At 52.4% G+C, this 21,310-nt stretch overlaps 1 protein-coding gene across 9 annotated transcripts in view; it reads left to right on the forward strand.

Moving 5' to 3' along the window:
• TBC1D14 (TBC1 domain family member 14) overlaps window positions 1-21,310 on the forward strand; it is a 102,958-nt gene that overhangs the window by 403 nt on the left and 81,245 nt on the right. For 2 of the 9 annotated variants that reach the window (XR_003003313.1, XM_024745193.1), the window contains exons 1-2: window positions 1,644-1,795; window positions 9,490-10,228. Coding sequence is in view for 7 of the 9 variants with exons in the window: in XM_024745193.1 (XP_024600961.1) it covers window positions 1,648-1,795; window positions 9,490-10,228 (887 nt within the window). In the remaining 2 variants the exon portion in view is untranslated. Of the gene's footprint in view, window positions 1-1,642; window positions 1,821-3,760; window positions 3,989-5,791; window positions 5,912-9,489; window positions 10,229-21,310 lie in introns of those variants that run through there. The other 7 variants (XM_024745194.1, XM_024745195.1, XM_024745197.1 and 4 more) reach the window with 7 other exon arrangements.

Genomic DNA, 21,310 nt, shown 5'->3' on the forward strand with positions numbered 1-21,310 from the left:
GTGAGACGCGCGCCCCGACCCGCTCCTTTCCCGGAACTTGACGAAAAGTTTTCCCCCTCAGACGCGCGGGGCTCCCGGGCCGGGAGAGGAGCCGGCTCGGCGCTCCCCGACCCATAAGAGCCCCCACGGCGTCGGGGCCACAGAACACCGGGATCCCGCCACTTCGGAGCGCCCCCAGCCTCCGGGATCCCCTCCACCTCAGGGCCCCCGACTCCTGCGACCCGCGGCCCTTTGCAGTCCCCGACTCGCCAGAGCCCCTCTCCCCACACCTCGGAGCTTCCGACCGCCCGGAACCCCCTCCACCTCTGGGTCCGCCTGGCAGCTCCCGACCCCCTTGCTTCTCAGATCCCTGTTCTGGGGCCGCAGACGCCCCCTTCTCTTGGGACCGCCTACTCCCCAGGCCGGGGACTCCCTTTTGCTTCAGGGGCCCCCGTACCCGGACTACAGCCCCCTCAGCCTCGGGGACCCGCGCCTCGGGATGCATCCCAGCGGGAGGCTGAGGGGCAGGAGCTGTATGGGAACAGAGAGCTGCCCCGAGGAAGGAGCGGGGCGGGGGGGGAGGGGGGGGGGCGGCCGCCGGGAAGGCTCTTCCTCACGAGGCCGCAGCGCCGGCCGGCGGACCCCAGACCCCGCGCCTGCGCAGCGGGCCACAGGCAGCCGCGTGCATTTCAAAGTTGCACAGGCGCCATCTGCTCCAACTTGGATGTAGAAGTGGAAGCTTGGCTTTGGGAAGTTCTGTGGGCAGGAGGCTCCTGGGCACGGACCCACGCCCTTCGTTTACGGGAGAGGGCGGTGTCTTAGGGCCCGTGTCTGCAGGCTGTTGGCACCTCGCCGTTGTCTTGGCTGCCTTTGTAGAGGATGGGTGGCTGCTGGGCACTGTTAGGAGCTGTGCATGGACCAGACCAGACCTTACAGCAGTCCCTTCCTCTTGCCCGGTTTATCTGGCCAGTACCAACCTGTGTCTCAGGTTTGGATAGGGCTTCTTCCCAACTGCTTAGCCCGTGTCCCACCTGGGTTGCTCTGCCCTCCCACCCCCCAACCAAGGCTGTCTTACTACTGTCTTGGTGGTGGTATGTTTGACCCCTTGAGACTGTGGGCTCCACCTGATTAACAGCCCTTGTGAGAAGCTGGCATGTTCTTGGGGCTCAGGGTTATTGAGTGAATGCACCCTTTGGGCCGCATCGAGGGTGGTCAGGTAACCGGTTCAGGGTCACCCAGCTGGAGAGGGGCAGGGATGACATTCACACTGAGGCAGGTCACGGGGCCAGGCTCCGCTCATCTCAGTGTCCTTCACGGCCCCAGCAGGTCCTGGCAGGTCCCTGCTTAGCACTTTGCGTGGCGCCGAGGTGGACTTGCTCCATGCTCGCGAGACTGAGTGTTTACAGTCTGCCCCCAGCCCACCCTCTCATGCTCTGAATCAGGGCTGCCTCACCTGGCCTCCGCGGGTCCCTGCAGTTCCCCTCAGGCACCTCTCTCTACTTCTCCACCCCTCCACCCCTCCGCCCTTCCACTTCTCCATCTTGTTTTCCCACTGCGCTACTTCCCTCTGTCCAGCGGGTGAATTCCTGCCCGTCATACCTCCACTTCCCCTTGCTTGTGCTCTGCTGAAGGCCTCTCAACAGAGAGGACACAGCTTATCAGAGCAACATGCTTAAGAATCTGTCTTCCCTGTTGGTCAGAGCTTCTGTCACGTCCTCACCCTCAGCACAGAGGATGCCTGCCCAGCATGGCGTGGGTGCTCGCGGAGCTTTGAGACCTTGGAGATGTCATCACACCAGACATTTATACCTAATATGTAAGAGAGGATTTTAGGAAAATGGGTACGTGTTGTCAATGTTTGCTGTAGGGAGGGTATAAAGTTTCTAGGGTCTGGGTTTAGAATTCTAGATTGTCAAGTTGCAAGGACCTCGGGTAGCTTGGCTGGGCTAGTCACCTCATTTGACAGATGGGGAAGCTGAGGCCCAGCGCTCGGTCAGTGCTGCAGCGGAGGTGCGAGGAGAGATGCTGGTGACAGGGCGAAGCCGTACAGTGAGGCTGTGCAGACTGGCTGTGTCTGGGCTTGCTTATGCAAATGAGTTGCTAAAATAGGGGGCCTGAGCTGGCCGGCCGTGTCGGGTGCCGGGGGAAGAGTGATGCCAGCTAGCATCTTCCAAGGCACGATTCTAAAGGCTTTATGTAGATTTCTTCCCCGATCTTGTCAACTGCCTAATGAAATAGGGTCTATTATTGTCCCCCTCTTACGACGTGGAAATTGAGGCACAGAGAAGTTAAACTAGTCCAGGGTCCAACAACTGCTAGGCGGAGGAGCCAGGATTTGAACTTACGTTGTCTACCTCCAGAACCTGCATTATTTTTTCCCCTTGTGTATTTTAGTTTTAAAACTTTTCTATTGAAGTCTAACATACATACAGAGAAGTCTAAATATTGTATTTAACCTATCGATGATCACAAAGTTTAGGGTCTGTACTCTTAAGCACTCCAGCAAGCCATGTTTGGCCTTTGATGTCAGACCCGGTTTGAATCCTGTTTCTCTTGCTGTGTGACCTTGGGTGTGTCACTCAGCTTCTCTGAATCTCATAGTTTCTTGGGTGTACTTGGCAGGCTTGTGATGATTAGAGCATGTGATAGCTCCTGGTATGTTTGGTAAATATTCAGTAAATTATTTGACTTATTAATAATTAAGATTATAAATTGTGTTGGCTTTGTTAAGTGGACTATCTTCCGAACCTGTGAGTTGCCTTCCGGTCACTTTACAGGTACTTATGATGATTAGTTTTGGTAAATATATGAAGCTGAAACATTTGGGGGTAGAGGGGAAACCTCCCCTGTGCACTGAAAGTCCTTAATTTAAAATGTCCCACCTATGCCTTTTAAACATCACCACCTTTGGGCGGTGTAAGTTAAATATCTGTTCCTTAGGGCTGAGAAGGAGCCTCTGGGGACCCTCAGCAGTTTAACGCCCGTTTCTGCCTGGTTTGCTGATGGACGGAAACTTATTGAACTACGTCGTGTTGAGTTCCAGGTGCCTCAAAGTTGCCGTGCACCCTCCAGAGGAATATATTGGGCTTCTAGTAAATTCTTTTTTAGGATTGTTTTTATCCTAAAGAATAACTCTTTTAAAAAAACAAACTACTTTTCTAGTTGACTTTCCCATTCTGTGGTTTTTTTTTTTTTTTTTTTTGGCTGTGCCGCGTAGCATGCGGGGTCTTAGTTCCCTGACCAGGGATCAACCCCACCCCCTCCCCTGGCACTGGAAGCATGGAGTCTTAACCGCTGGACCGCCAGGGAAGTCCCGACTTTCCCTTTCTATGTAATGCACATTAGTCCATTATTTTAGGCCGCTTGTGCAGCAGTGGAAAGAGTAAGCACCTTAGTGTAGGTTCCAGGTCAGCCCCAGCAGGACCACTTCCAGTCTGCGTTCCATCTGCGTCTCGGTCTTGTCTGTGAGATGGTGATGGCGGCGTCCTCAGCTCTGGGGGTTGCTGGGGAGGTTACGTAGATCATAGATGGTGGGCGTGGACACCGAACACAGTGCGCCACGTGCAGCGTGCACCGGTGAGCAGAGGCAGCTGCTTGCGTTAATTGTTAATGCCGAGGCGCCTGAGATCCAGAACGTCCTGTGCCTTTCTTTCCACTGCTTGAATTAAAAAGAGAAAGAGACACACAATGGTTGGTGCTTGTGAGCCCTCTACACAAATGTCTGATTCTCATGGGAGATGTCTCATAGGTCAGCGGGTTCTCCTTTTTGTTTGGTCTAGGCTTGAGGTGAAGGCCTGAGAGAGCCACTCCTGTGGCGAGTCTGGCGGTCCCACCAGCATCCTCACCAGGAAACGTGAAGGACCCCTGAGAGGCCTTCTGGAGGGTGACGCAGGTGTTGGAGAGAGAAGACTCAGGTGGGACCCTCCCTGCGAGACCTTGGGCAGGTTGCTGCCTCTGGCTCAGCCCAGCGTTGTTCCCATCCGTGAGATCCTCTTCTTTCACGGGAGGGGTAAGGATTTGAGGAGGTGCTTGTTGTCTGCATTAGGGCTGTAAGTAGCAAAGCTTACCGAGGAGCTTTGGGGTCACAGACTTGGGCTCAGGCCCCAGCTGCTGCCACGTGAAAGTGGAGACCTGGGCAAGCTGTGTGCTTTAGTTTCCTCCTCTGTGCAGTGGGGGTAATACCTGGCGCAGAGGGCTGCTGAGGGCTCTGGCACAGAATGGCATGTTAAGAGCTTAGAACGGTGCCTGGTACTCATGAAATTGTAGTTTTATGGCGGTGCTCTGGTGTTGTCAGGACTTGCAGACCGAGTTCCTGCCCTCTGGAAACTTTGGATCTGTGACAGATGTGCCCTCAGGCCATGGCTGATAGAAAGGGGCCGTGTGCGCCTGACTCTTAAGTGGAAGGGTACTGCGAGCAGTGGCAGGCCTGGGTTGACAGGAGGCTTGGCAGCGAAGACGAGCGCACCCTCCGTGGAGGATCAGGGAGAGTGGCGTTGTCCCCGTGCTGATGGGGGTGCGAGGGGGCCGCTCTCCTCCGCGGTGTCCAGAGGGGAGAGCTGGGACGAGGGAGGCTGTGTATAGCACGCGCCCCGTGGGCAGGAAGGAGCCACGGGAGAGGAGAGGAGTGCAGAGGATGTCTGCATGGACGGGCAGAGCTGTCCCTCCCTGAAGCCACCAGTGAGTGGAGTTTTCTTCCCCTGGGACCCTAACTAAATCATTTAGTTTTGGTTTCATAAACTCTTTCTTTCATTTACGAAGACTTGGTCAAGACTTAGTCCCATTACTTTTTAAGGAGAAGAAAATTAAATTGTTGCTTCAAGATGGACTTGTTTTCCAAAGCCTTATTCAGAGTCACTGTCAGAGCTGCTCTCCACTCTGACTCGCATTAAACTAAAGACGGGCCCCTGGGAGTAAAGGTTGTTTCAGTCTCTTGGGCACTTTTCCTCTTTGCTTCCTGCAGAACTCAGTTTTGTGGCAGGTAAGTAAAATTCAGGTGGCCTTGCTGCCTGGAATAAAAAGTCTTCGTCTTATCTGTGTGTCATGGCTTGTGTGTTCCTCTCCTCCGGACGGTGACGGCTGCTCATCCTCAGACTTGGATCTGGTGCCGGGCTGTGCCTGGGTGACTCTGAGAGCCCAGGTCGCATGCTGCGGCGGCTGCTGCGCAGGGGGTCGTGTGAGACTTGGGGAAACAACTGCAAAGGGAAATTTCGTTTTACTTTCCTGAGCCGTCAAGTGTTGACAGTGTTGGTCGCCGTCTAGTCTAGCAGTGGATACGGCGCACAGGGCAGTCACCGCTCACTTGCTGGGTCTGCCGTCTGCACGCACGGCTGGGAGCGCGATGGATTTTCTTCCTCTTCTGTGACCTCCCCTGCTCACCTTGTTCTTGAAACACAACCCGGCTCGCAACAGATGTTTCTTGGGTGGATTGCCCCGAAACCTGCCCACAACTAGAATGTAGTTGTTAGTAATAATTAATTCAGCAAATAGAATTTTTTTTTTTTTTTGGCTGCACTGCGCGGCATGTGGGATCTTAGTTCCCCCACCAGGAATCGAACTTATGCCCCCTGCAGTGGAAGCGCGGAGTCTGGACCACTGGACCGCCAGGGGAGTCCTGCAAATAGATTTTTTAATCCTTAACCATGCTAGGCATTTGACCAGGCAGTGGTATCCAGAAACTGTTAGCATGTGCCCGCCTGATGCTTAGACAGGAGCCAGGGGAGAGAGATAACGGAAACTGCTGTTGGTGGGGTGTGGCCGCAAGGAGCTCAGGAGGAAGGAGGGCCTGCAGCCTCCTGGGGGCGCTGAGAAAGGCTTCTCAGAGGAGGTGCTGTGTCTCCTTGTGGCACACGCTCCCGGATCCCCAGGGGCGCTGATGGCAGAGCTGGGGAGAGTACCTGCGGCAGTGGTGCAGGACGGCTGGGTGCTGAGAGAGGTGAGGGTGACGGCATGAGGCTGGTGTGGCTGGCAGGGACGGATCCAGAGGGCCCTGGGCCGGCTTGGGGAATTTAGGCTTACTCTGTCTTTAGAGAACGTGTGATTTGGAGGCAGGCCATCCGCAGCTGGTCTCCTGGCTGGCTTCCAGAGTCCACCCTGCAGCCTCTCTTGGAAGCACCCCCTTTGTGCAGCCTCCCCCTGCAGGGCCCCGTCGGAAGGCAGGTGCTCTGGCGTGTGGCTTCTGGTTTTCTGGCACTGGTAGCACCAGGTGAAAGGGCTTGAGGACGGTTGGCCTTGGCCCTTGCAGAGTTTGGTCTTAGAATATGTTGCAAGGGGAAGTACTTTTTCCCTTTTAGGTTTATTTCTCCGAAGGCTGTTCTCCGAGGCTGTTCCTCAAGTTTAAGGAACTTAAGCTGGGCTTGGAACCATTGGAGGCCCCAAAGGTCCCTCAGCTTCTCCCTAGAACAGGCCCTCGGGCTTCTCTCTGTGGCCCCAAGGCAGAGGAGAGAAGACGGAGGACAAGGCCACCACCAAGCGGCTTCGGACTCTGTCCGACCTTGTTTCTTTCTTCCCTGTGCTTCCATCTTGGCGACTCAGAGGAGAAGGGGTCCTTGGGTTCACATCACACACTTGTTCCATGTTGCTGCCTATTCTAGTGTCAAAATTTCAGTTTAAATTCATGGGTTTTTTTTTTCAGGTACTTAGGCTCTTTATGTGACTGAAGTGGAGGAAATTCACATTTATTGGGCACCTGCTGTGTGTCAGGTACAGGTATGCCGGTGCTTCATCAAACCTTATTTCATTTATCCTTAGCCAGCCTGTGAGGTGTATGGTATCGCCCCCTTTTACTCCTGGGGAGGAGGGAAGTTGAGGTTCAGAAAGGTTGAGCATCTTGCCAGCTAGTAAGTGGCAGGGCCAGAATTTCAGCTGGGGCTGTCAGAGGGTCTCAGCTCTGCTTACTGTGAGTTTTTCCTCTTGTGTTTATGGCTTTTTGCCAGTTTGACCTGTTGGTGTGTTGATGGTATTTGGATAATTCTCATTACCTTTGACATTGCCAAAGATTAGCTCTTAACTATGTGCTAAAAATGTTTCTTACTGGATTTTCCTCTTAATTAAAAAAAAAAAAGTAGAACTTTCAAATTGGTATACAGATTTATCTTCCTGTGTCTTCCCGTCGTGAATCCTGTCGTTTCACATCATAGTTCGGTTCGGGAGTTTTCCCAGCTCAGGGTTCCAGAGACAGTTTGCTGTGGCCTTGCCTGGGAGGAACTCCTGGCTGGGGACTCAGGGTAGGGGCCGCAGCCCAGGAAATTCAGGGCAGTGTGAACTGCAAAACAGTTAAGACAGGTTCCCATGTGGTGAGGTGAATGCCCAGATCCTTTCTGAGGATGAGCTGAGTTTTTGCTCTGTAGGTTAGGGAAGCACTTTATTTTGTGCAATACCTTTATAACCTCATTTTTGTATTAAGCTGTAATTTTGCTTGTAATTTTGTTTTGGTGTAGTTCTACCTTCCAAGAAAAATTGATAACCAATTAGTACGACACCATGATTAAATAATCCTTCCTTACTCACTGGGTCATATTTCAAGTTTTTATACATAGTTCAGTCTCTTTCTTTCTTCCTTTTTTTTTTTTTTGTTTTTTTGCAGTACGCGGGCCCCTCACTGTTGTGGCCTTCTCCCGTTGCGGAGCACAGGCTCCGGACGCGCAGGCTCAGCGGCCATGGCCCACGGGCCCAGCCGCTCTGCGGCATGTGGGATCTTCCCGGACCGGGGCACGAACCCGTGTCCCCTGCATCGGCAGGCGGACTCTCAACCACTGCGCCACCAGGGAAGCCCAGTTCAGTCTATTTCTGAATTCCGCAATTGAATTCATTCCTTCTTATTTCTGTTTTTGCTCCAGTGCTGTACTGTGTGACTGGTTCCTTTCATGTCTGGGAGGGAGGGAGATTACCCCTCCCCCATTTTCTGCTTTTAATGAATTTGCTTTGGCCGTGTTGACATTGAGAGGCAGACCAGGCTTCCTGAAGGGGAGCGGGAAGCTCATTGCAAAAGCTAAAATAACACCCGAAAGGGGGTGGTTATCAGTGTTATTGCCAGGCTTCAGACCTTCAGCTGTTTGCTATTGTATGATAGCAGCTGCTAACAGTGCCTGCGGTGGGGGGGGCGCCTGCTGAATGCCTTTCTCATGGCACTTTATTTAATTCTCCCAAGGCAATCTAGTGGAGTTGGGATTAGAACCCAGGAAGGACTGAGCCCAAAGTTCCCTTGTTTATGTGTTTTCTGTTCGATGGATCAAATTTAAAGGCACCACCAGGTTTCTTTAGTTTTTGATGTTTTAAAAGGACAGGAGAAGGTAATGTAACAAACCTCAGGGTTCTCAGAGCACAGGGGACTGTGCTGTCCAGGCTGATGCGCCTCCTACCCCAGTCTTAGGCCAGAGAACCATAGGCAGGGCCTGTGTGTTTACTGCAGGTTCATGGCCTTTATTTTTTTCCTTTATTGAACATCCGTCTTCACTGAGCCAGCCTTCTGACCTGGGTTTTTATAACCCCAAACTACACCATTCATCCACTACTATGGCTCATTTTGGGGTCAGTCCTATAGATCCCAGCTCCGTGGCTAAATAACAATGTGATCCTGGACCCATTTCTTTCTTTTTTTTTTTTTTTGGCTGCGTTGGGTCTTTGTTGCTGCGTGTGGACTTTCTCTAGTTGTGGCGAGCGGGGGCTACTCTTTGTTGCGGTGCACGGGCTTCTCATTGCAGTGGCTTCTCTTGTTGCAGAGCACGGGCTCCCGGGCGCAGGCTCAGTAGTTGGGGCGCACGGGCTTAGTTGCTCCGCGGCATGTGGGATCTTCCCCGACCAGGGCTCAAACCCGTGTCCCTTGCATTGGCAGGCAGATTCTTAACCACTGTGCCACCAGGGAAGTCCCGTGGACCCGTTTCTTGACCTGCGCCTCAGTTTCTTCCATGGTAAAGGGGATAATATGCCCCGCCTTGTAGACCTGAGTAAGGTGACTAAAACATTGTGGAGACCCATGGCTAACTTGAATGTGTCTGGGGTAATCTCACTGCACATGGCGTGCACAGTTCATCTTCTTTTCTGTCATGATGAAGGCGTCTCGATTTCTGTGCTGTCTCACAGCAAGTTGAACCTTGACTTATGTATGGGTTATGAATTCACATACTTTTGACAGAGGTATCCTGTTTATCATCTAAAAAAACATGGAAAACAAAACCCCTTCTCTCTGCCCGGCACAGCCCTCACACTCCCAGTGCTGTCCTGAGGATCACAGATGTGACTGGGGGCAGTGATGGGGATGATAAAGATGGTTATTTTATATATTTTTACCCTAGGTGTATCCTTTGTTTGAATTATCTCCCTGTTGTTTTATATCATGATAATATACGTTAAAACTCTAGCTTCTGGCCCTGAATTAAAACTTGTGTATGTAGGGCTTGTTTCAAGGATTCCTCTTTTAAAAGGGGTGTCAGAACATTTGAACGTGCGTCAGAGGAATTGCATCTTTGGCTTTTATATTCACTGTCCTGATTTCCGTTTTGGTGTTTTTTCTAGTTTTTCCGTGGACCAAGATGACTGATGGAAACCTTTCCACCACTACAAATGGCGTAGCCTTGGTGGGCATTCTGGACGGTCGACCAGGAAACTGCGTTCAGAACCTGCAACCCCTGAATCTCAAGGCACCCAGATCCCTCTCGTTGCCTGAGTACGGGCCCAAGCTGAAACTTGGTGCGTTGGAAGATCGGCACAGCCTTCAATCGGTGGACTCAGGCATCCCTACCCTAGAGATTGGCAACCCGGAACCTGTCCCCTGCAGCGTGGTCCACGTGAAGAGGAAACAGTCCGAGTCGGAGATCATCCCTGAGCGAGCCTGCCAGAGCGCGTGCCCACTGCCTTCCTATGCGCCACCAGCTCCCACCAGTGCCGAGCGGGAACAGAGTGTGCGGAAGTCCTCCACGTTTCCCAGGACAGGCTATGACTCAGTGAAGCTCTACAGCCCCACCTCCAAAACCCTGAACCGCAGCGACAATGTCTCAGTCTGCAGCGTGTCCAGTCTCGGCACAGAGCTGTCAACCACGCTGTCCGTCAGCAATGAGGACATCTTGGACCTCGTGGTCACGAGCAGCTCCAGTGCCATCGTGACCCTGGAGAATGACGATGACCCACAGTTTACTGATGTCACCTTGAGCTCCATCAAGGAAACCCGTGACCTACGCCAGCAGGACTGTGTTGATGAAACTGAGGAGGGGAGGAAATTGAAAATATTGGGACCATTTAGTAACTTCTTTACAAGGTAATGTCGTCTTTATCTCTCTAGAAGAGCCAGCATATTCAGTTCAGACCAGTTGCGTTGTTGTTCTTGTCTGCAGTGTGTCCTGTGTTTCCTGCCCACAGAGCAGACACTGTCATACAGATAATTATGCCGTTTCCAGTAGCCCAGAGTCCTGTGGACTTGTGCGGAGGACTGGTGATTCTGCCGTTCGATTCCTCACTGCTGGCTGTCACTTCTGTGTCCCTGTCACTCGCACAGTCTCTTGTCACTTCCTGGCCTCTGACCTGCTGTGGCTGAGGCTGACCTGTAAGTGGCCACTGTTACCAAATCAGCAGCCTTTGTCAGCTTTATCCTCCGAAGGGCCCTTTATGCTGATAACTTTAGTTTCTTGGGCCAAGCAGAGGGTGCTGGCGAGGGTGATATCGGTCTTAGTAACTCCAGCCTCCGCTGGCACAACCCAGGGCTGGTATTTCTGGGTGCCCCTGGACGCGTGCCCTGTGCTCCTGCCTGGCTGTGCTCTTTTGTTCGTGTTCTGGCCCTGGGCCTGCTTCTGAGATGTGTGCTGTCACTGCACTGCAGCCACACACGTTCCCACCTGTGTTAGGACCAGGCCATCCACCCCACTCCCCGTGGTGCCCTGTCCCCAGGCGCCGAACCGGGATGCTGGCATCCCTGTGTCTCACCTTAAGCCCCCGTGCAGCCCTTCCTACAGCCTCTTTTTTGTGCCCTCGTGTTTCCGTTCAACAAGTGTTTTGTGTTTGCGTCCTGGGCTCTGCCCTTGACAGGCAATATGGGAGTAATTCGGTACTGACCTTGGGTGGGCTTGCAGGCTGGGGGTGGTGGAAGTCGACATATCAGTCAGTCACATAGGCAAACGTGAACTCCCAAACTGTGGAGTGCCGCAGGGAAGGGCCGAGGGCCCTGGAGACTGTGTGCAGAAGGGCCGTCTGCTCCCCAGCAGCTCTCTGGAGGGCCTGGGCCCAGGGCCTGGCAGGTAGGAACACCGCCATGGTCCACCTGGCTGCCCCTGTCTGTGCCTGTAGCGGAGCCCGTGTTGGACACTTGGCGGTACAGGTGTCCCTTCGAGGTGGTGGATGTGCTGGCTTGAATCAGCCAGGGCTTCTGCGGCTGTGGGCGCGCACGTCCACTTACGGCTGCCTTGGCTCACTCATCGTCTGACGGTGGGGTCGTCTTGGATGAGCCGAGACCAGTCCTGAGTGAGAAGCTCTCCGATGGCGGCTGTGGTTTTATGGGGCACCTCTTCTCTCTGATGCACCCGCAGACAGGTATTGTGCTACTCCCAGGAGAATTCCTGGCCCCAGAACTCAGTGACTTCACGGTTGCCTTCAGTGGGAGAAACCCAAGAACCGTGGGGGAGACCCACGATCCTCACTGAGGCCATAGCCCTAAAACAGTGCTGCTGCAGATCAGATCTGTGTGGCCGAGCTGTTCCGTTTGCTCAGATCGGTGTCTTCAACTTTGCCTGTTGATGAATACCGCCTGGGTGCCTGTTAAATACGGCTCTTTAGGCTCCATCCCAGAACTCCAGGATCAGAATCTCAGGGGAAGGGCTTTGGAGACAGGTTTTTAGAATCATCTGAGGTTCTTGGCAAATTTGGGAAACCTTGCTCGAAAATGGGGGTGGCTGGGAAACAGCATAGAGGAAAGAACTTAGCTTTGGAATTCAACAGATCTGCAGCCACATTCTAGCTGTGTGACCTTGAACAAGTTACTTCACCTCTCTGAGCTTTCTCATCTCTAAAGTAGCATTAGTAAATAGCCTAGCACACGATGCCGATGCCTATTGTGTTGTTGATTTATTGATACTGTGTTTGTAGTCTTACCTGCATTGTTCCCATCGTCATTTGCTTTCTGTCTCAGCTTCATCATCTATAAAATGGGTATGATGAGGCCTACTCCTGCGGTGGTCAGGGAGACGAAGTGGGCTCACACGTGTGGACCTTAGTACGGACCCAGACAGAGTGAAGTTGCAGCGTCAGTTGCTTGTTGGGATGGTCGTGACTGCGTCTTGCTTTGTCTGCTTGCCTTTGTCTTACTGTCTGTGTTGGAGCCTCATTTCCTTTGAAAGGAAACACCATCAATTACGGCAGATTGTTTCTTGAAAATCTTTCTCGGCTTTGTGCCACAGAAATCAAATGTCTCCTCTTTGTTTTATTTCTTAATTCTTATCTCCTTCCCCTTGTTTTGATGACTGTGACATTATTATTGTGAGCCATTATTAAGTACCTTTGGGAAGCAGGTGGCATATTAATGACAAATGAATCAAGATGTGTGATATCGTGGGCCAAGTGTAGTGAATTTTTTGTCCTGGAGTCTTAAGTGTTAGAGAAGAGTTTCAGTCCATAATTCCTTTGAGAGGAAAATGGGGGGTTCTGTGCAAAAATGTCTGGAACCCACTAAACATTTTACAGGTGAGTTTATAGGCAGGGCCTGGCACACAGCAGGTACTTCGAGGACGGTGGACCGTGTGAGTTCTTGTTGAGGGCAGGGCTGCGGCTGGAGCTGGTCCTTCGTGGTTCCCAGCCCAGGCTTCTGAGTCATCCAGGAGTCATCCTGTGTCTCCACTCTGTTCCCTCAACCCAGCGACTCCCTTGACCCTCGTGCCCGTCTGTTGTCCTTGTCCTCACCGAGTCCACTTCTGGGTTGTAGAAAGCAGTGTGGGCGGCATTGTGGAAGGCTGGTCTAGGAGAATGGTGCTCAGAGGAAGCAGTGGAGGTGGTCAGGGAACTTGGAGCCTGAGGGAGCAGACCTGTTGGTGAACCTGACTGCTTGATGAGGGTGGCCTGGACGAGTCAGGAGCAGAGGAGCGCCAGGAGGGCTGGCTGAGCCCGGCCACTGCCCCGCGGAAGCCCAGGCCCAGCTCCCGTTTGTGCCTTTGGCCCCTCCTTCACATAGGCTGCGGTAAGCACCTCCTGTGGAGACTCCACCCTGAGTTTAGAGATAGTCCTGCCCGTAAGGAGCTCCCTCCAGTGGGGGAGATGGACGCACACTGCAGGGGTGGGGGGCACGAGTCTTGACATGGGTGTGTGTGTGTGTGTGTGTGTGTGTGTGTGTGTGTGTGTGTGTGTGCGTGTTGGGGGTACCGAGGTCAGGAGCACTGGTTCAGGAGTTGGGCTGGCTGGGTTCCGTGTTCGCTGTCCTACTTAATAGCTGTGTGACCATGGGCAAGTTACTTCACCTCCCTGAGCCTTAAATGGGGCATAAAACTACTGTGCAAGGTTAGAGATCAAATAGGTGAAGCACCTAGCACACTTCCTGGCCCTCCGTAAGTAGTAGCTATCAGTGATTCTAACATAAATATTATCATTTCTAAAAAATATGTTTTCTAAAGCTTTCTCTAGTTCTTATCCCCATATTGTGCTTTACTTTGATCAATCCGGATTGAAAAAGATCAGGATTTCTCTACTTTGGCTCTGTTGACATTTGGGGAGGGGTGAATCTTTGTGGTGGGAGCTGTCCTGTGCATTGAAGGCTGTTTAGCAGCATCCCTGGCCTCTACCCACTAGATGCCAGTAGCATCTTTCCAATTGTGACAACCGAAAATATCCTCAGACAGTGCCGAATGTCCCTGCAGGGCAGGGGTGGGGAGATGGGCAAAATCGCCCAACTGTTGAGGACTGCTGAGCTAGCAGGTTGTAAATGTTGGTATTTAATTGCTTCTTTGAAGGAAATTTACTGATGTTGTATACATATGTATATTTTTTGTTAAAGTCTAGTTGATTTATAATATTATATTAGTTTCAGTGATTCAATATTTTTATAGATTTACTCCATTTAAAGTTATTATAGGGACTTCCCTGGTGGTCCAGTGGCTAAGACTCTGCACTCCCAATGCAGGGGGCCTGGGTTCGATCCCTAGTCAGGGAACTAGATCCCACATGCTGCGACCAAAGATCCGCGTGCCACAGCTAAAGGTCCCGCGTGCCTCAACGAAGATCCCATGTGCTGCGACTAAGACCCGGTGCAGCCAAATAAATAAATACTAAAAAAAAAAAAAAAGTTAATATAAAATATTGGCTATCTTCCACTGATGTAATATATTTTAAGCAGGATCCTCATCTTTTTTTTTTTTTTTTCTTTATTGTGGTACACGGGCCTCTCACTGTTGTGACCTCTCCCATTGCGGAGCACAGGCTCCGGACATGCAGGCTCAGCGGCCATGGCTCACGGGCCCAGCCGCTCCGCGGCATGTGGAATCTTCCCGGACCGGGGCACGAACCCGTGTGCCCTGCATCGGCAGGCGGACTCCCAACCACTGCGCCACCAGTGAAGCCCAGGATCCTCATCTTATATAGAAGAGAGGGACTGTGTTCAGGGCTCCTCTGAGCCCGGTGTAGTGTAAGAGCCTTTATCTAAAAAGCTGGACAGCAAATATGAGAGGAATTCAGTAACATGCTTGTTTTCCACAGGAGATAGGGCTGGGATTTCTGTGAAGCCCGGGGTTTAAGGCTACTCACCTGCTCCAGGCTGGAAGGTAGTAATTAGCTTTGACCACTTACACCTTCTTTTGTGCAGCCCTTTATTAAGCTCTCAGAAGAGATGACCTGAGTATCCTTTGCTGAGAAGCGATGCTTGAACTGCATCTGAAGGGTGAGAAGGAGCTCGCCAAGCGAAGACGTGGGGCAGAGGGAACAGCTTGTGGACGGCTGGGAGCTGTGGAGCCCCTGGGTGTGTTTAAAGGAGTGTAATGAAGCATTTTTCCGGTCCGCTTCCCGACCTGGCTGAGAGGTCCTTGTGGGCACAGTCTGTGTCTGGTTCGCCCTGGCACTGAGTTGTAATTCAAAGATAGAGACAGAGGAGTTGGTGGTTCAGAGCCGGAGCTGCTCAGACCCAGGTTTGAACCTCAGCTCTGCCATTTTTGACCTGTGTGACCTCGAGAAACTTCCTTAATAACCTCTGTAGTCCCCAGGGTGTACTGGGTGACAGGGGGTTAATTGTGCCTCTTGTGAAGAGTTGATGTGGAGGTTAAACCACATCCTCCAGGTGAAGCTCTGGGCAGAGCACATACCCAGTATGAGCAGGTTGGATTCCTGGCCCTGCTCTCGGCTTTTGTTGGGTTTCGCATAAGATTTCACTTTTTTAAAAAGGGAGTGTGAAAAAACTTGAAACCACTGGCTTAAGAAAAATAAATCTTTAGATGGGCACTTTGACTCAGTGGGAAAGTGCTCAACTAAAATTTTAGTTCCTGTACTGATCTAGGCATTTGGGATTTGACCATTTGAAAAGCGACATGAGCAGTGCTAAGGAACGGATCTGCCCCCTGCTTTCTTTTTAGGGAGGTGAGTTAGCTTACCAACAGGGTGGACGCACTTCAGAGACACGTGACAGCCAGAGCCCTTGGCACAGGGAGTAACAGACGATGTCCAGTGCCTGCCGGGTGCCATTCTCAGCATTTCTGAGGGGTCACCTTGTTTAATCTTCAACTGCCACACGAGGGAGTGCCGTGTGTTAGATTCGATGGGCTGGCTTGTTCATCCTTCTAGGGGCCTTTCCTGCACTGTGGAGCCAGAGAGTTAAAAATGTGTGTTTCCCAGAGATGCTTGCAGCCAGGGTACTAGGCATGAATTAGGTCCCGTTTGTGAAAGATTTGAGGCCGAAGTCAGGCGGAGACCATGTTTCTTCCCCTTTTGGCTGTTTTCTGCTGTTTAGTGATGTCATAGAGATGTGAGGCTTCCCTGCAGCATCCTCCCTGTGTCCCTTTCCCGAATGTGTAGAGGCAGCTGCGGTGCAGGAGGTGGCTGCGTTCTGCATCCCAGGGTTGAGAGGAGTTGTGGTGGCTTCCTGATCCTGTTGCATTCCATTCCAGTGGCAGTTCAGATGTGGCAGCTCCCCTGGTGCGTCAGTTCTGTGTTGTTCAGGGAGCCGTTCCTGGGGGCCCAGTTTAGAGGCGCCTACCTCAGCCCTTACAACGATTTTGAAATCATCTAATTCCTTGAGTTAAATCCCTTTCTGCTTAAAATTCCTAGAGTGGGTTCTGTATGCTGCACTGAAAGCTGATGGATGCAGGTAAGTACCGTAATAATTCTCATTTATAGGTGAGGAAACTGAGGCAAGAGGTGGTTAAGTAGCTAGCAAGGGATGCAAAGATGATAGGGGGTTTGGGACTCTGAACTTAGGTTTCTTTTCTGGAAAACAGAAATAAGTTCATGCTTCAAAGGATTAAATGGGGAGGAAATAAATGTACATGGATGGGAAGCACCCAGCACATGGCAGGCATATTAATGTCTAATTTATTTATTTGTTTATTTTTTTTTTTGCCTGACTGTAGTTTTCTACTGCTTTGACCATTTTAGAATTAGCATCAGTGAATTGAGGTATAACATTGTAACTGTGAATTTTCTGTAAAATGTGCTTGCCAATATTCTTGGTGACTTTGACCTGGCTTTAGTGACATACAGAAAACACCTGCTGTATATCTGAGCTGCTGGGGTGTGTGTATATGTACACACATGCACCGCTGTGATACCTGGATGGAACGCTGGTTGGTGTTCTCTTGATCTCCCTGTTTGCTGGCGTGTGGTCTTGGGTAAGCCATCCACTCAGCCTCTCTGGGGCTTAGTGTCCTTGTCTGCAAAATGAGCTGAGGGTGTCCTCCTCTGAGTTGTGAAAATGAAAGGAGGGACCTGATCAAGGTGTCGAGCTCAAGCGCCAGGCAAGAAGATACGAAGATGGGCAGACACAGCTGGAGGCGGCTGTGCAAATCCCTATACTGTGCCGTGTGATGAGGGTTTGGAAAGAGATACGAGCACAGCAGCAAATGCCCTGGGGAGGTCCAGAAAGAAATACAGGGCTGACACGCCAGCAGGCCTTCGAAAGTGTCTTCCGTGTGCACAAGGTTGAGACAGTGTTTCTTTGTCAACGTCACAGGAGCAGGGAAAAGCCCAGCATTTCTGGGAAAGCCCCATAGCAGGAGGTGCTCAGGATGGAGAGCAGAGGTGGGAGAGGAGATGGAAAGGTGGGCAGGAGCTCATATTCGGCGGGGCCTTTAGGACCCACATTCAGGCTCAAAGCACTCAGAGCACGTTAAGAGCCACACACAGTAAGATGCAGGTCTGCCCAGGAGCTGGTGACTGCCTTGACAAGAGAGGGTTGAACCTGGTTATCGGAGGGGCTCCCCTTGGGGGACCCTGTTCTGAGCACACACCAGGCACTTCACTCTCCCTCAGGCGTTTGTTTCACAGCCCTTCGAGTAGGGATTGTGACCTTTCACTTGTCCAACTCCGAAGTCCCTGCTCTTTCTACAGAAGACACCGCCCTGCCCCTTGAGGGGGGACTTGGGCAGGGAGGGCAGGAGGAGAGGAGGTGGAGACTCTGCAGGCCGGAGGAGTGGAGGAGCAGAGACTAAGCCGGGTGGATGGCGGGGGGCAGGGCCGTGGCACTTCCTCAGGGCTGGGGTCAGCTCCGAGGCTTGCTGGCTCGCGGGCGGGGGTGTGGGGGGCTGCGGCAGAGCAGGGTCAGTGCCAGTGCCAGGCGCCGCCTTGGCCTTGAGCGCGGAGGAGCAGGGGGGCTCTAGCAGGCAAGGACCCTGCTAGGGTGGTTCCGACGTCCCTAACGAAAGGTCTGTGAGGCGTCTCCGTTTTCCGAGTGTTGCCCTTTCTGTGTGCCTTGTTTTCACAGGCACACGTTGACCCTGGGGCTTCTGACCCTGTTTTGAAACCCGCACCCCAGGGTTTTCAGCGCCTCTGATGTGAATTCTTGTACCAGATGGATTTTCAGTAGCTCAGCCCCCTTGATTACGGAATGCCTGCACTTCTTTTCTGACCCCTGTTTGCCCAGCTCAGTTCTCACCAACTGGTGTTTAGGCACCTGGGAGGTCATCGGTGACCTTGACTAGAGATGTTTCTCTCACTCCAGGCGAGGGTCAGTTTGAGGTTGTCCTTTGAGTTCGGAGAAGATGCAGCAGATAGCGGCCCTCTGCCGACATGTGACGGGAACCCCAGGAGGCCGGCCGTCTGTGCTGGACACTTGGGGGAGGTTGGGTGCCGCCGCAGGCACTGTTGGAGAGCCCTTCTGTCGGCGATACAGCTGTGCTCAGAAGGAACAGCTGGGTTTGTTGAGGGTGCGTTGCCTCCCTGTGCTTTGCTAGGCTTTGTTTGTTTTCTTCTGGCAGCAAGTCGCAGCCATAGTAATTTATTTATTGAGTGCCTGCAGTGTACCAAGCCTTGAGCTAGGTCCTGAAGTATGTTTCTCATCATACGTTCTTTCCAGAAATATTTACTGAGCAGCCACCATATGCCAAGGCACTGTTCTAGGTGCTTGGGATTGATCTGTGGGCCAAAGAAAGACCTTTGTCCTCGGAGAGCTTACATTCTAGTGGGGGGAGGCAGATAATAATCACCATTAATATATAAGTGAAGCAGGCAGTGATGAGTGCTGGGAGGAAAATGAGAGAGTAGAGGTGGTAAGAGGCGCAGGGGGACTGGAGAAGGCAGGTCAGGGTTTCCCACCGAAGCAGCGCCCATCGGGTGAATGAAGAGGAGAGGTTTAAGCAAAGGCTTGAAGCAGGTAAGGAAGTTCACAGAGCAGATGCCTGGGGAGGAGCGCCTCAGGCCGGTGAGCGAAGAGGCCGAGCAGTGAGGAGGGGGCTGAGGTCAGTGGGACCAGGCCCCGTGCGGGCCTGGAGGCTGCTGTAGGTGGTGACGGAGGAGTCTGGACCTGGGGAGCTGGATCTGAGCAGGGATGCGAGTTTGGAGTTGTTGGCACTGTAGGGGGTTTGGGACAAGGTGAGGTCACCAAGAGGAACGAGCACGGAGCGCTGAGAGGCCTGCGGAGAGGAGGAACCCCGCGGGAGGCGCAGACCAGACGGGGCGTCAGGGGTGGGGTGTGATCGGCTGGGCCGAGGGTGCTCGAGGGTCAGGGGAGATGAGGACAGACAAGTGACTTTAGCCAAGGGACCTTGGCCAGAGCTGTTCTAGTGGAGCCATGCAGGGCCAAGCATAACTGGAGCAAAGTTAAGGGAATGGGAGGAGGGAAGCTGGAAGCAGCGAGCACAGACAGTTCTTTTGGTGGGTTAGCGGCATCGGGGGCAAAGAAAGGGGGTGATAGCTGGAGGAAGAAGTGGTGTGAGCTTGCTTCTTTTTTAAGATTGGAGGAATCCTTTTGTTTTTGTTTTTGTTACTGTTTTTGTTTACTGTGAAGTAAAAGAGTAGAAGTTGAACATATCAGAGAGAGTAGAGAATTCTGGAGCCTTGTCCGTGAGTTGCCTCCGCTGGGGTGGGATCTAGGGCTCAGACAGAGAAATTGGCTTCATCTCCGCCGGGTGGCATCATCTGGATAGACAGGCGGCGGAGCAGAGTGTGTGGGCACAGATGCTGGAGGCCAGACGTGGCCACAGGAGACTGGAAGCCCTCTCTTTTTCAGTGCATAGAGACTACTTTATTGTTTTGAATGCTGCTTCATTGTTTTGTGTGTGTGTGTGTGTGTGTGAATATAGATTTTAATCAACATATTTGCTTTTTAAAAGGTAGACTTTTATTTTTTAGAGCAGTTTTAGGTGCACTGCAGCATGAAGCAGAGTTCCCATATACCTCCTCCCCCGGGACCTGCGCAGACCCCCACTGTCAGCATCCCTGCCAGAGTGGTACCTTTGTTGCAGTCAATGAGCCTGCATTGATACTGGGTTGGCGAAAAAGCTCGTTCTGGTTTTTCCATAACATTTTATGGAAAAACCCGAATAAACTTTTTGGCCAACCCGATAGATACATCGTTATCACCCAAAGTCCATAGTTTACGTGAGGGTTCACCGGTACGCGGGCCTCTCACTGTTGTGGCCTCTCCCGTTGCGGAGCACAGGCTCCGGAGGCGCAGGCTCAGCGGCCATGGCTCACGGGCCCAGCCGCTCCGTGGCATATGGGATCTTCCCGGACTGGGGCACGAACCCGTGTCCCCTGCATCGGCAGGCGGACTCTCAACCACTGCGCCACCAGGGAAGCCCCGAGGGTTCACTCTTGGTGGTGTACGTTCTGTGGGTTTGGACCGATGTGTCATGACATATATCCACCATTATAGGATCAGACAGAGTAGCTGCACAGCCCTAAAAATCTGTTTGCTCTGTCTCGTCATCCCTCCCTCTCCACTAACCCCCGGTGCCTGCTTTTTTTACTGCCTCCATAGTTTTATCTTTTCCATCGTCAGGATCATACAGTACGCAGCTTTTTCAGATTGGCTTCTTTCACTTAGTGATATGCGTTTAAGGTTCCTCCATGGCTTTCAGTGCCTTGCTGGCTCATCTCATTTTAGTGCCTAGTGACAGTCACTGTCTGGATGGACCACGGTTTATTTATCCCTTCACCTACTGAAGGACATACTGGTTGCTTCCAAGTTTTGGCAATTCCCAGTAAAGCTGCTGTAAGCATGCGTGTGGGGGGTTTTGTGTGGAAGTAAGTTTTCAGCTCCTTTGGGTGAATACCAAGGAAGCCTGATTGCTGGATGGAATGGTAAGGGTACGTTTAGTTTTGGAAGGGACTGCCACACTGCCTTCCGACGTGGCTGCACCATTCTGCGTTCTCACCAGCAGTGAGCGAGAGTTACTGTTGCTCCACGTTCTCGCCAGCATTTGCTGTTGTCAGTGGAATTCTCTTTCTGTTGCATCATTTTCTCGGTGAAGTAGGAAGCAAGATCCTCAGCTGACAGCGAGGGTGGCGATGGAGGAGCAGGGAAGAGGTGTGAACACCATCCAGGTGGCTGGGAGAGTAAAGGGCAGGGCAGCGTGACTGCGGGGGCGTCAGGGGCCTGGCCCATGGCTGGAGACCAGGCAGCTGTGCCTCTTCTCCTGTGGGTTCCCTGCACGGGTACGCACGTGGGGCAGGGGCGTAGTTTCGTTGAGTGGGTCCAGTGAAGTGAGAGGCAGGCAGGGGAGCCGAGGGTATGTGTAAGAGTGTGACCTGGCCTTGGAGCTGAGCCAGGGGTAGGGGGTGTCTGGGAGGTGAGGGTCGGTGAAAGGTGGAAGGCTCAGCAGAGACTCCGGTGGGTGGGGAAATCAGAGGAGCCAGTTGGAAAGACGCAAGGCTCGAGGTTGGTGGGGTGTCTTCACCTCGTGAGCAAACGGGCTTAGGGTCACACGGCTAGTTGGCAGTGGGGCTT

The sequence above is a fragment of the Neophocaena asiaeorientalis genome, unplaced genomic scaffold (genome assembly GCF_003031525.2).
Source record: "Neophocaena asiaeorientalis asiaeorientalis breed wild unplaced genomic scaffold, Neophocaena_asiaeorientalis_V1.1 scaffold65, whole genome shotgun sequence".
NCBI lineage: Eukaryota > Metazoa > Chordata > Mammalia > Artiodactyla > Phocoenidae > Neophocaena > Neophocaena asiaeorientalis.